General features: G+C 38.9%; 1 protein-coding gene across 1 annotated transcript in view; it reads left to right on the forward strand.

Moving 5' to 3' along the window:
• The first annotated feature begins 7,050 nt into the window (after nt 1-7,050).
• Nucleotides 7,051-12,339, forward strand: part of LOC145490664 (coiled-coil domain-containing protein 33-like) — a 28,870-nt gene continuing 23,581 nt past the window's right edge. The window contains exons 1-3 of the mRNA XM_081469750.1: nt 7,051-7,598; nt 9,722-10,005; nt 10,224-10,514. Coding sequence (XP_081325876.1) covers nt 9,750-10,005; nt 10,224-10,514 — 547 coding nt within the window. The 5' untranslated portion in view covers nt 7,051-7,598; nt 9,722-9,749. The remainder of the gene's footprint in view (nt 7,599-9,721; nt 10,006-10,223; nt 10,515-12,339) is intronic.

The raw sequence follows: 12,339 nt of genomic DNA on the forward strand, positions 1-12,339 counted from the left end.
CAGCCTTATATGTCGTAGTTCTGGAACTTTTTTGACAGTTAGTAACGTCACGGGAAATAACACCATTCCTGGTGAATCGAAAATAAAAACTCGATCGAAAATTGATAAGTGATGTCTAGCCTAGAAGTAAAATGAAATAAAATGCTTCGTGAGGTTTCTACTCCTGGTATCAATATATACACCTACATGTTACATGTTGTATATGTAGAAATAACGGCAATTTGTATGTCTAGTATGTGTCATGACCATGAATTAAATACTCAAAAACAGTTATGGAGACTGGTCGTATTACATTTTCATCGTAAAACTTTGGAAATGATCACTCCAAATTCAGTACCTTACAATTAAAATTTCGATTCCTCGTCTCGTGACTCGCAGTTGAATTATATCTACAGCAACAACTCAAATGCACAGTCAAAGCAAAAACAGTTGGGAAGAAAAGTTATGTGAACGATGAAGCACCTTCAAAGTGTGCCGCACTCGTTAGAAAGTTTTCTCTCTCGATATGTTCTATCCACTTCTCTCTCGATGCAGGCTCTTTCGGGGAAATATAATTTACCTCAGCGTTTCTCCTTGAATTGTTGCAGCATTCGGTAACCCAACAAGTAATGCCACCACTTCGTCCTTTCGAAAGCGACTTTTCCTTTCCTCTCAAGTCGTCCGCCATCTGGCACCTGGACAAACTGGAATGGACTTGACTTGGTCTGGACTTGGCTGGACTTGGACCGGACGTGGACTGGACTTGACGAATACAGCTACCATAATTCCCTGCAGGCGTGTCTCATAGAAGGAAAGGGCCATTTTTCTCCATAACTGGTTAGTATTACAGCGCGATGCCCAACTAAGACTCAAAATTCCTTACTGATCCAACGTTGTCCACTCTACGTCAATAGCCATGAATGATAACTAGAAACAACCACCATTCCTTTTTTAATTTGATATTTATAAGAAGTACCTTGTTTTGGGCAAAAGAAGAAGAAATCACAGAAGGAAGAAAAGCCAGCAGGGCAAGCAAAACAAAACTGGACCCCCCTTAGCTCAAGGTCTGGATCCGCCACTGTTTTTTTTTATTAAATTGATATCAATAAGAGGTACTTTTAAACACAGTGAGAAGCAAGTTTATTTTAAATATTTAAATACACAAATTAAGCGACACTTCCGTGTACAAATTAAAAGCTTCTCTATATTTCTTTCTTAAGCACTTTTCCGGGCCGCATTACCTTAATCTCATACTTCAGAAACGTTTCTCCATCAAGGTTTTTCTTCCTTGGCAAACTAATTAGTCTCAAATACAAAACACATTTACAAGAGAGGAAGAGGAATTATTTGCTAATAGGCGTAGGTGAGTACTTCTCTCTATTGCGTTTAATATTTTATTGTCCATTTTTTACACTGATCCATAAAGTGAGTTAATTAGTTCCGATCAACCTATTATGACTTGAGCCGAAATTTTTAAGCGTCTTTTTCTTCTAATCCTGCGTTTTCCTGTTGTCTACTTTTCCGGGTGTTTGTCCTTCAGCAGTGAAACTAAGCTTAACATAAATATTAGAAGCTTCAAATGAACTTCCCTTGTTCAAGTAAAGCGAATTGTGACATAAAAGCATATCGCACGAAAGCAGAGTAGCTAGTATTACAGCGCATTCCCCGACCAAAGACGTAAAATTCCTTGCTTCTCCAACGTCGTCCACTCTGCGTCAAAATAGCCATGAATGATACAGAAACAACCACCATTCCTTCCAGCAATACCAGGTCAGTGATTCGTTGTCCACAAGCATCAAACTTCACATGGGATTTAAACGAAACGACGTTACCTTCGATAGTAATTCCAGTCACAATAATTGCTGCTCTCTCCGTCATTGTTTTAAACGCCCTGGTGGTCTTAGCCTTTCAGCAAAAGAGAGAGCTGAAGAAAACATCCGCCATACTGTTATCTAGCATAGCAATTACAGATCTTCTAGTTGGCGCAGTATCTATGCCTCTAAATATCGCTACAAATATATTAATTAGCCACCAGCTGTTTTACTCTGGTTTTTGTACCCTACGTATAGCAACTGAATTCTCCATGTTTACTTTAATCTTGTCATCTCTGTATCATTTGACATTCATTGCTTGGGAAAGGTATGTGGCGATACGAAAGTGGATTGACTACAAGGTTACCGTTACAAGAGGCCGCATAAAAAAACTTGTAATAATGGCCTGGCTGTTAGCAGCTTTTACATCGTTTCCGCCTCTTGTCATGCTAATGGTTGGTGTGGACCAGAAGATAAAAGAAATCTGGCATATCGGTGAGAGTGTTGTGGGAGCATCATGTTTAGCAGCCACTGGATATTTTTATATTATGGTTTATCTTGGAGTGCGCAAACGTAAAATAGCGGAAATCAGCCAAGTTACTGCTCTAGTAAAAGCGAAGCAGGAAATAAAAGTCGCCAAGACAACCGGTTTGATAACCGCTGCTCTGATTCTCTCGTTTGTTCCAGTGATTGTGATCGGCGCCTTGCCGGATATTTTCCCAGTTCTTCGTACGAGTAACGCTTTTCTCTTAGCCGAGACATTGGTTCAATTGAACTCTCTAGCAAATCCACTGATTTACTTCTATAGAGACCGCCGTTTTAGAAAAGCTGTGCTAGAGCTGTTACGAGTTAGAAAACTAAAAGCAAGTCAGCCAGCAGTGGGTGCGGCCCGGTTCAGCAGACGAAAAGATCGGCTCGGTTCACTAAAACCTGTCCAAGAACGACAACAAGCAAAGCAAGTGATGGAACAGTTCCGCTTCAAACGAGCTGCATCATGCGACCTAGCTTTGGATTCAGATTGCGTTTATGAGGGCCGTCGTGAAATATTCCTCAAACGATCATTGTCAGCTCCCAATCGTCATACTATTAAAAGCCAGTTTTTTCATGCTCCACAAGGTTCACAATCCTCGTCCATCGTAATAACGGCTGCAGTAATCCATACAAAAAGTGGCCTGAGGCATCAACACAGTTCTAGTCACTTGTCTGAAGATTGGTTCAAGCTTCAGGATACAAGCCAATTAGTCCAAGAAATACCAAGGTCAAAGTCTTTGGATACTATTGCCTCTGTGAAATGTGCCAACAGTTGTCATGTGTCCCAAGAGGTGACAGTTCAAAGACCGAAAACGGCGCCATGACCACAGAAGAACGTGACTAAACACTCCGCAAAATTAACAGCTTTTGGATTTACAAAAAGGTTTTGAAGAAATTAACAGAGGCTGACGAAATATATCAAACACGAAAGACCGTGTTTTACCACATTTGCAAACACTGAGAAGAGAGTTGAAAATACGACACGCACCTTGGTATTTTTGACTAGCTTCGAGGTGTTTGGGAATATGGTCAAAAATATCGCCTTGAGTGTTTGATATATCCTGTCAATCGAAACTAAAATTAGGGAGAACCGGAGTAATAAAATCGTCAAATTATATGCTAATTAAGATCAGATATCCAAACACTGTCACGGTCATGATTTCCTTTGTTTATCGATGAGTTTGAGAGGAAATTTTTAAAAACTTCAACTACTTCAAGTATTTCATTTTTCCTTTGCTAGCTAGCTGCCTATGTATCTAGGAATGAATTAGTATAACCGATATTTAACTGAGCTCAAAAAGGATTTACCCCTAGCTTAATTAATACAAAGTAATTTGATTTTTACGGGAGCGGGGTTTGGAGTTGTTTATTTTCTACTGATCATTTTCATCGAAACCATTCTGAAGCATTCCTCTCTTAAGGTAAACCACCCTCATTGCGTGGGAGATCAAGAGCGTGGAAACGAGATTCTTCTTCTTCTTCTTCTTCTTCTCCTCCTTCTCCCTCTACGGTACTTCGAGAATTCGACAACAAAATAGAATCGAACTTTAAACGTTTCTATAAAATTGATATCAATAAGAGGTACTTTCAAAGACAGTGAGAAACAAGTTTATGGTAAATATTTAAACACACAGATTAAGCGACACTTCCGTGTACTAGAGCAACCTGAAATGCTTTTGTATATTTTTTTTCTTGAGCACTTTTCCAGGGCGCATCGCGTTAATCTCACACTTCAGGAACTTTATTGTATCAAAGTTTTCTCTTCCTTGGCAAACTAATTAGTCTCGAATACAAAACACATTTACAAGAAAGGAAGAGGAATTATTTGCTAATAGGCGTAAGTGAATACTTCTCTCTCTCTCTTGCATTTATTATTTTATCGTCCATTTTCTACACTGATCCGAAGTGAGTTAATTAGTTCCGATCAACTTATTATGACGCACGGGTCCTTTTGATAAGCGTCTTTTTCTTAAATTCTGTTTTCCTGTTGTCAACGATTATTGCCAGCTCCCAATCTCGATACTGATAACACCCAGTTGTTTGATGCTCCCCAGGGATTATAAGCCTCCTGCATTATATTAACAACTACAGTAATCCATTTATAAGGCACAAAGAGGCTGTCTGCATGTTCAGTATTACCCATAAAAGCGCCATTTTTCACTAGTCTAAAATTTTTGTCATATATATATTGCTGATTGTTCAGAAATTAGAAAATATTAGCGCCTTTTACAACATACTCACCTGCAAAAATAAAATTATACAGAATCTCACCTCGGAAAAAATAATCACGTGATTTGCTAAACAATATTCCAAAGCAGATAAAAGGTTATAAAAGGACTGACACATACATATCGGAATATCCGTAAAAGTTATGGTCATATTTGCCTAAGAAACTCCACCGGTATTTCAATCTAAGCATCTAAGCACTTATTAGTTTAATAATACTTAAAGAGAAATAGAAACGAGACCAACAAAACAACTCCAATCGAGGAACGAGTCAGTACTTTGACCAAATGTTTCATGCATGTAAAGCAAACCTCATGTTATACTCTGACTGAAATGAGAGCATGGTCCTGACTTCCTCGTTTCATTCTCGATAGAATTATAGGGGAATGCGCCATTTATTACTGAATACAGTTGAGCCCCGCTATTTCGAACTCTCGGAGGCAACGAAAAATAGTTCGAAATAGCGGGAGTTCGAAATAGCTGATAGTAAATGACTGAAGGTTAAATCCAAGGAAAATGGTTTTGAGTTCGAAATAACGGGGAATTCGAGATTAGTGGGGTCCAACTTAGTCTCCTCCGCAGCCGTTATTAGGGTCGCGTTGCGTGACGACCCTAATAACGGCTGCGGAGGAGATTAGGTCCAACTGTAATTGGGTATCATTTCGTTCAACTCTAAACTCATGGTCTATCGCCACACCTGCCGTCAAACGACAAGTGAGTAAAGCACTACTCTGGCATATTCTGGAAAGGGTGGAGATAAATGTTGACATACGCTATGATGAAATCTCTAGGAATCTCTCACTCTTTAAGTAGCACTTGCTCTTTAATTAGTATCAAGGTTACCGTATACCTTTAGTACATCGTTCGCCTACCTAGTAAGCGTTCCCGTACAAAAAGCTTTTCCGCATTCTCACCGCGCGTAAATTGGAGCGAGAGCAAAAATTCGACGAGTTTTTGCTCTCGCGGCCAGAGTGCGGAAAAGCTGTTCGTACGGGAACGCTTTCTACGCAGGCTAGAGCACCGTTAGAGGTGTCTCGCGTCTAAGGGATGTAGCATGCACCGTAGATACCTAAACCCCTATATCAAATTAAAGCTTATAGATCTGGCTATCGCACTACACCAAGAATTTTGAAATAAAATGAATTATCGAATTTTTAACGATCTCTAAATCTAAGCCTCCGAATCATCTTTTGGGTCCCATTTAAAAGCTACAAGTCAAAGGGGATTTTTTAGTTTGCCCTCAAATCTGGACAGTAGCTAGTTTGACATATAAACAACAAAACAGTGTCTGCGAATTTTTTTATTTCCAATAATTATATTATATATTTTTATATTTTCCAAATATCTTTTCTCCGAGAGCGATTTTTCTACGGTCACTCCGTATTTTTTTAGACCTATTTCGAAAAGTTTTTGTAACTTTTCACTGAAATTGAATAATGCAAATTGCAGACACATTTTTTTTAGCGCTTTGGGTCCGGAAATTGAAGAACAAATTAAATAAGCGAAAAACAAAATTCGCTTCCACTTTTAGCTCTCAAAAGGTGATTCGGACGTTCTCATTTAGAGGTCGTTAAAAATTGGACCATTCATTTAATTTTATTTCAAAATTCTTGGTATAGTTTGATAGCCAGCTTTATGAGCTTCAATTTGATATAGGGGTTTAGGTATCTACAGTTTAAACCGGACGCGCTACATAGCTTGGACGTGAGACACCTTTAAAGGTATACAGTAACCTTAATATACGGTCCTCTTTCCCATTTTGTTTTCCATTATCATTGTTAACTCGCTCCACTGTCTTATGCCAACCAGTAGTTTCGGTACTTAATGTCTACATTATGTGTTATGTATAATGTTTTGGTTTAATTCTGTTTATCTACTCCAATTTCTGTAGTTTTTCTGTAGTAATAATAGCAGTCGCTCAGAATAGCTTTGCTAGCTGCGAGCTTCTAAGGCTTGTAATTCAGTTATGTATCAATTAAGTTACTAATACTGTTACCTAAGGATGCGAGTCAACAATATAAAATTATAACCCTGGGATCTTTGCTAAGTCGAAGAACTCTCTGAACTTTAATAAATTACGTCGGACTGCTGGATGTTCAAAACATTGACCATAAAACATAAATGACTTTTTTTGCCAGTTATTGCTGATATCTCCTCTAATCAACACCCTTCCCGGCTGATAAGACACCAGGGGCCCGTTTCTCGAAAGCCCCGGAAACCTTTCGGTTCCGTAAAGCCATTTTTAGTTGATCTGTATCTAAAAACAGAGAGGTGTATACACTCAAAACTTCTTGTATGAAGAGAACCTCTGTTCGTATTAAGAATACGTGAATAAAACAGCTCTGTAATCGTAAGGTTTGAGATTTTGCTACGGCTTTCCGGGAGCGAAAACTTTTCGGGACCCTCGAGAAACGGAACCCAGGCTCAACAGTCCTAACAGTGACCATAAACATCGCCTGGACAGTCATCAGAAATTCTTGTTTCATTTCCCCAAGAAAAAAAAAAAGATACGTATTTCTTCACCAGTATTACTCCAGGTAAGTCATTTTCCTAGATTGAATACGGGCAGAGTGTATTACCTAGGACATATTATGCTCTAAGATTTTAATTTTCAGTCGTTTTCTTCTGAGTGGCAGGAACTACAGGTCGCCGTCAGAGCAGATTGGCATGGGTGACCCACTTCAAATACCTCTCCTAGCGCAATTATACCGAACTTACCATGAATTTTCATCAAGCAAAGCAAATACGACTGCCATTAATACCCCTGGGCTTTGTGGCAAACGCTTTTACACTTTTGAAGAACAACTCTCCAAACCGCTTTACAGCTATTCTCGCCAAAGGGGTTGCATTTACTATTCCCAGGCTACTCACGCTTTTAGCAAATCAAACATGGCGGCGCAATAGTTATGGCAACCTTGAACTAAGTGAAAAAGCGTCGTCAAGCCAGTCGTCGGACCGTCGTAACCTGCGTTCACGCTCAGAAGACAAAACCATGGATAAAATGCTTTTATTTCCAGAGGATGTGACCTAAACGATGGTTTGAAATTTACGGTACGTGATTTTGTAGTTTCAAGAATTGATTTGTAAGCAAACGAGCAGTATCAAAACTGAAGTAGACTAAAACGTAACTAAGAAAGGTAAACAAATTGATCGTATAAACTTCGTTAGCCCTAACTTGCTTCTTGTCAAACGTGTGGAGAGCTGACCGGATTTTTTTTCTGATGGCGGTATTGCATCAATGTTACAGTGTAAGGTTCTCCGATTAACGTGCCTAAAGAAGCGTGTGGTAAAGAATGAGAAAACGAAAATTCATGAATTGATCAAGATTGATAGTCCTCGACATTGAATTAATTAGCTGATAGTTTCTCCTCGTCAGTGCTATTGATGTGAGTAATCTCGTTTTCCCCCGTGGACACGGGGAATATAAAATATAATGCTATAATCCATATAAGCTTATCCTTTTTTCTCTGCTGGTAGAGTTGAAGTAAGCTTAGTAGGATCAAAACATTCCTCTTCATGATACGTGTTGGGGTGATCTGGATCTGAGGATCAGTGATCCAAGATCACTCAGATCATGATGCATCAAAGGAACTGATGAATCCACTCTAGTCACAGATTTATCCGCTCCTTTGATGGTTCGGACCATGATGCGAGTTATCTTTGATCGCTGATCCTGATGCAGTTCACCTCAAAGCAACGCACCCTTAATGCAGACCCTACACCCTGCCGGTATATCAGACAGCACAACTCAGTATATTATGACAAAGCTCAGCTCACTTGTTTGTCACAGGATTATTTATTTGCACATACTGAACATCAAGTGGTAAGTTGCAGTGAAAACAGAAATGTACAGTTTCCTGGGGGGGGGGGGGGGGGGGAGGTATTGTAAGACCAAAAATGTGTTAATTAAGAAATGTATGAAATGTAATAGGCCATTCTGAAATTGCCCAGGTAACTGGCATGAGTTTCAAAGTCATTTGACCAAGTTTGATGCTTCCAGGGTAACAAGAGATTATAGACCTGGAGCATGGTTCAAAATTCATATAAACGTCTCTAATTTGGAGACAGCATCTCCCAAAACCTTATAACCTCTTAAAGTTTTTTGTTGGTCTCTCTTCCCCCAGTTCCCTGCACAGTTTTGGAATGGCCTATAGGGAACTTCCAGAGGGTGGTGGGGTGGGGTGGGGGGGGGGTCTTAGAAAAAAATCCCTTCCTAGGGGGAGATATGGATATTTTCTGGAACTACACAATAAATATTTATCAAACTTAGCAAAGTTGCTTGACAGAGAGTAGAGATGGTATAAAGTGCAGGTATTCATTTTACTTGTTCAGCACTGGTGCCTGCTGGAGCTCTGCAGGTTTTCCATTATGAATCACTAGGTATAACGCGAGCAGTGTACAAAAAATTGGCAGACTAGAGCAAGTTGCTATCAGCCTCTCTTACTGCTCTCTGGAAGTGTATATTCAAATTAAAATTTGTAGATTTTTCCCTATGAAGAAGTGATAACCCAGTCAGTCCCAAGGGAAGTATAGTCCATCCCCTGTTAAGTGACCACCTATTAAATGGCCACCCCTATTAGGCGGCCAGTAATCAAAGTCCCGATGAGGGCTTTTTACCTCTTTTAAGCAGCCAACCCCTTTTAGCAGCCACTATCCATTTCTTCTAGGGCGGTTGTTTAATAGGGGTTGAACTATATATATTTCCCCCTGGGATATAGCTGACTGATGATTATTTTTAGTGTTCATTGCAACAGCACACTATCAGATTTTTATCATTATATGTAAAAGCAGTTAGTGCTGTTGAGATTTATTATACTTGAGAAGAATTTGTTACATTATGTGAAGGAATAGAGTGGTTTTCAATTATTGGTTTTGCGTCAACTACGATACATGATTGGCTAAAAAACACGCCCCTTTATTTTATCCGATCAGAAGTATTTACCAAAACTAATTGTGACTCACGCGCACTCGTTTTACCATGCTTTACGTCAGCTTCATGAAATTACTTCAAGTTTTGATTGGTTCACCCTTTATTGTCTGTGTCCTTTGTGATCGGCTAGTCTAAGAGTAGTTTTACAAGAGTCACTTTAAAACTGCCCTGAAGAAATATATTAAATAAATATTTTTACTGTTAGATTCCTGAGTTAATTAGACTTCTGATTCTGTTTTTACAGCTTACAGACTGAATAGGGTTAACACAGAATGGATGGTAACAACAAAGCCCTACGCTTCACCATTGAAATCTTCAGTGCCCAATTTGTGACTGCAGGACGTTATTTCCTTATACTGCGAATGATAGGAAGCAAAGTTAATCGCTCAAAGTTGAAACTTTTTGTGGGTAATTCAAAATTACCTTTGGAAGATCATGAGTTTACCACAGATGCCTGTTTAGAGGATGGTGATCCTGAAACCTTTGCATCTTTCACAGATTCAGTAATCTCATTTTGGATGCCTCCAGGTACATTTTTTGAAGTTCAGAAACATAATTTTATGTGGGCTGCAATAAGATGAGCCCTTTGATGTTACGGGTGAACTTACATGCACTTGATGTACCTGAAGAACATGTTACAGAATGGGTATTAAATAAATACATGTGGTAGTAAATACTGAAATTAATAATAATTTTGTGCTTAATTAACGACCACTCACTGGTACTTTATGCTGTTTTAATGCCAGAGAGTGCTGATGGAGACATTCAACTTGTGGTGGAAGCATTTCGACTTCCAGAGAATCCCATGCATGAAGGAGACAAGTATGGAGAGGCTGTGTTTAATGTATTTCCAAGAAGGGGTGCTATTTTCTCTGCAGTGGAACGGACAACACCACCACCTGAAGATTCCAGTGAGCTGTATCAGTTTGAGACCAATATTACTTTAAGTCAAGTACAGGAAGGTGAAGGATTTTGGATCAACTCTGGTGTCATAAGAACTTCTTTGAAACTTAAATATGAAGAACCTGAGCAAACAAGTAAGTCTTTATTTTGTTCAAAGGGAGAGACGTTTTGTTGCAGACTATGACAATAGCTGAAGTAGAAATAGATTGCTGGACATATCATTAAAAGATGATATATATAATTTCTCATGCAGTTTATTATATTGTAAGGTGGACAATACATTTGTATATTTTCAGCCTATAGGTGATAGTGTAGTACTTAGCTTGCTCGTAAATATTGTTGTTGAACTGTTAGTGGAGTTGCTAACCCTACCCCACCCTGGTAGGACACCATATCAGCCCACCTAACCCTAACTCCAATCCTAATCCTTGCCCACTCCAGATCTTTTTTATTCTCGCCTGGATTTCAACACCTGATCACTGGCTCTGTATTCCAGCTTCATCTCCACTAGGCTAGGCAAGCAATCACTAAAAATCTTTGTCAAATTTGTTGGTCTTATAAGTTATTGGTTCCAGACTCACCCTTCCCCTTTGGCACAAATTCACCAAGGTTGAAATTGTTTTGAACTAAAATACATTTTCAACTACATGTACAACATATTCATGGCTGCAAACTACTGTTAAATTCAAAAACATTTACTTCATAACTGTATACCCAGCACAAAAACTTCTGGAAAATTAGAGTACAGTTTTTCAGCTGCTGTATGTGCGACCTCTATGGCTCCATGTACAGTAGAGTAGAAGTTGCAGTACTGTATAAAGTAGAGTAGACCACATTATTAGATCTTTTAGAGTCGAGTAGAGTACATTAGTAGATCGCATAGAGTAGAGCAGAACAGAGCAGCGCAGCACAGAGCAGAGCAGAGTAGAGAAGATTAGGAGTAGAGTAGAGTAGAAAAGTGCATCACAGTACAGTACTTACAGGGCTACATGGAGGCAGTAGAGGCAGTAGGGGCGAAGAAACTCTATGCTAATTTTCCAGAATTTTTTGGGACAAATTTAGAAAACTGAGGATATTTGTTGTTGTGGTGCATGTTAATAAACAATTATTGGTTGAGGTTGTTCTGATATCCAGAATAATCAAGGTCGAGGTAGGGGTTATCAGCAGAAGCCGAAGGCTGAAGCTGATAACCCTTACCAAGACCTTGATTATTCTGGATATCACAAAAACTGAATCTACTAATTGTTTTATTATACATTGAATGAAAGAAAAAACGGAAGTCATGTTTTTGCTTCTTTGCTGATGGCAAGCAACACAAAGCACTCAAATTTGACTTGATAACCCTTAGAAAACATGCACTGTGGTCATGCATGACATGATTACCCATGACCTTGAGTGTCCTTGAGTGTCCTTGACATGATTATTGTATAATCTGCAGCTAGATTACGTCAGAGGTCCTGATTTCAAAAATTAACTGTACGCTTTTGGCCAATCAGAAAAGAGATAGTGAGTTTAATGTATAATAATATTTATTAAGGGCAAATTCTTGCCATTTCACATCAGCTAAACAGCAAGTTAAGCACCTAGGCAATGGTGCATTTTCAGGCAGAAATTCATTGAGCAGGAAGCAAATAAAGGCAGGAAGTTTAGCCAACTTAATTCCAAGTAGCGAGTTTGAGGTGTCTGAAACGAGAGAGGCTCTACCAATTTGTGAGTACTTGTTCAAAAGTTGTAAATAGTAATAATGCAATGCCAAATTAAAAATGATGTTTATAGCAGACGTTTCGGGCCTAGCCCTTCCTCAGTGCTAAGTGAGTACCAGTACTTGTGTCCATTTAAAAAATATCACTTGTACCAAGCAGGCAATATCACAGACTATTTTTTTAAGAGGTATGAAAATTATTGTTGACATATACAGTGACATACCCAATAATGGTCTTATTTTAATATTAATATTTA

This window comes from Orbicella franksi, chromosome 6 (genome assembly GCF_964199315.1).
Source record: "Orbicella franksi chromosome 6, jaOrbFran1.1, whole genome shotgun sequence".
In the NCBI taxonomy this organism is placed as follows: domain Eukaryota; kingdom Metazoa; phylum Cnidaria; class Anthozoa; order Scleractinia; family Merulinidae; genus Orbicella; species Orbicella franksi.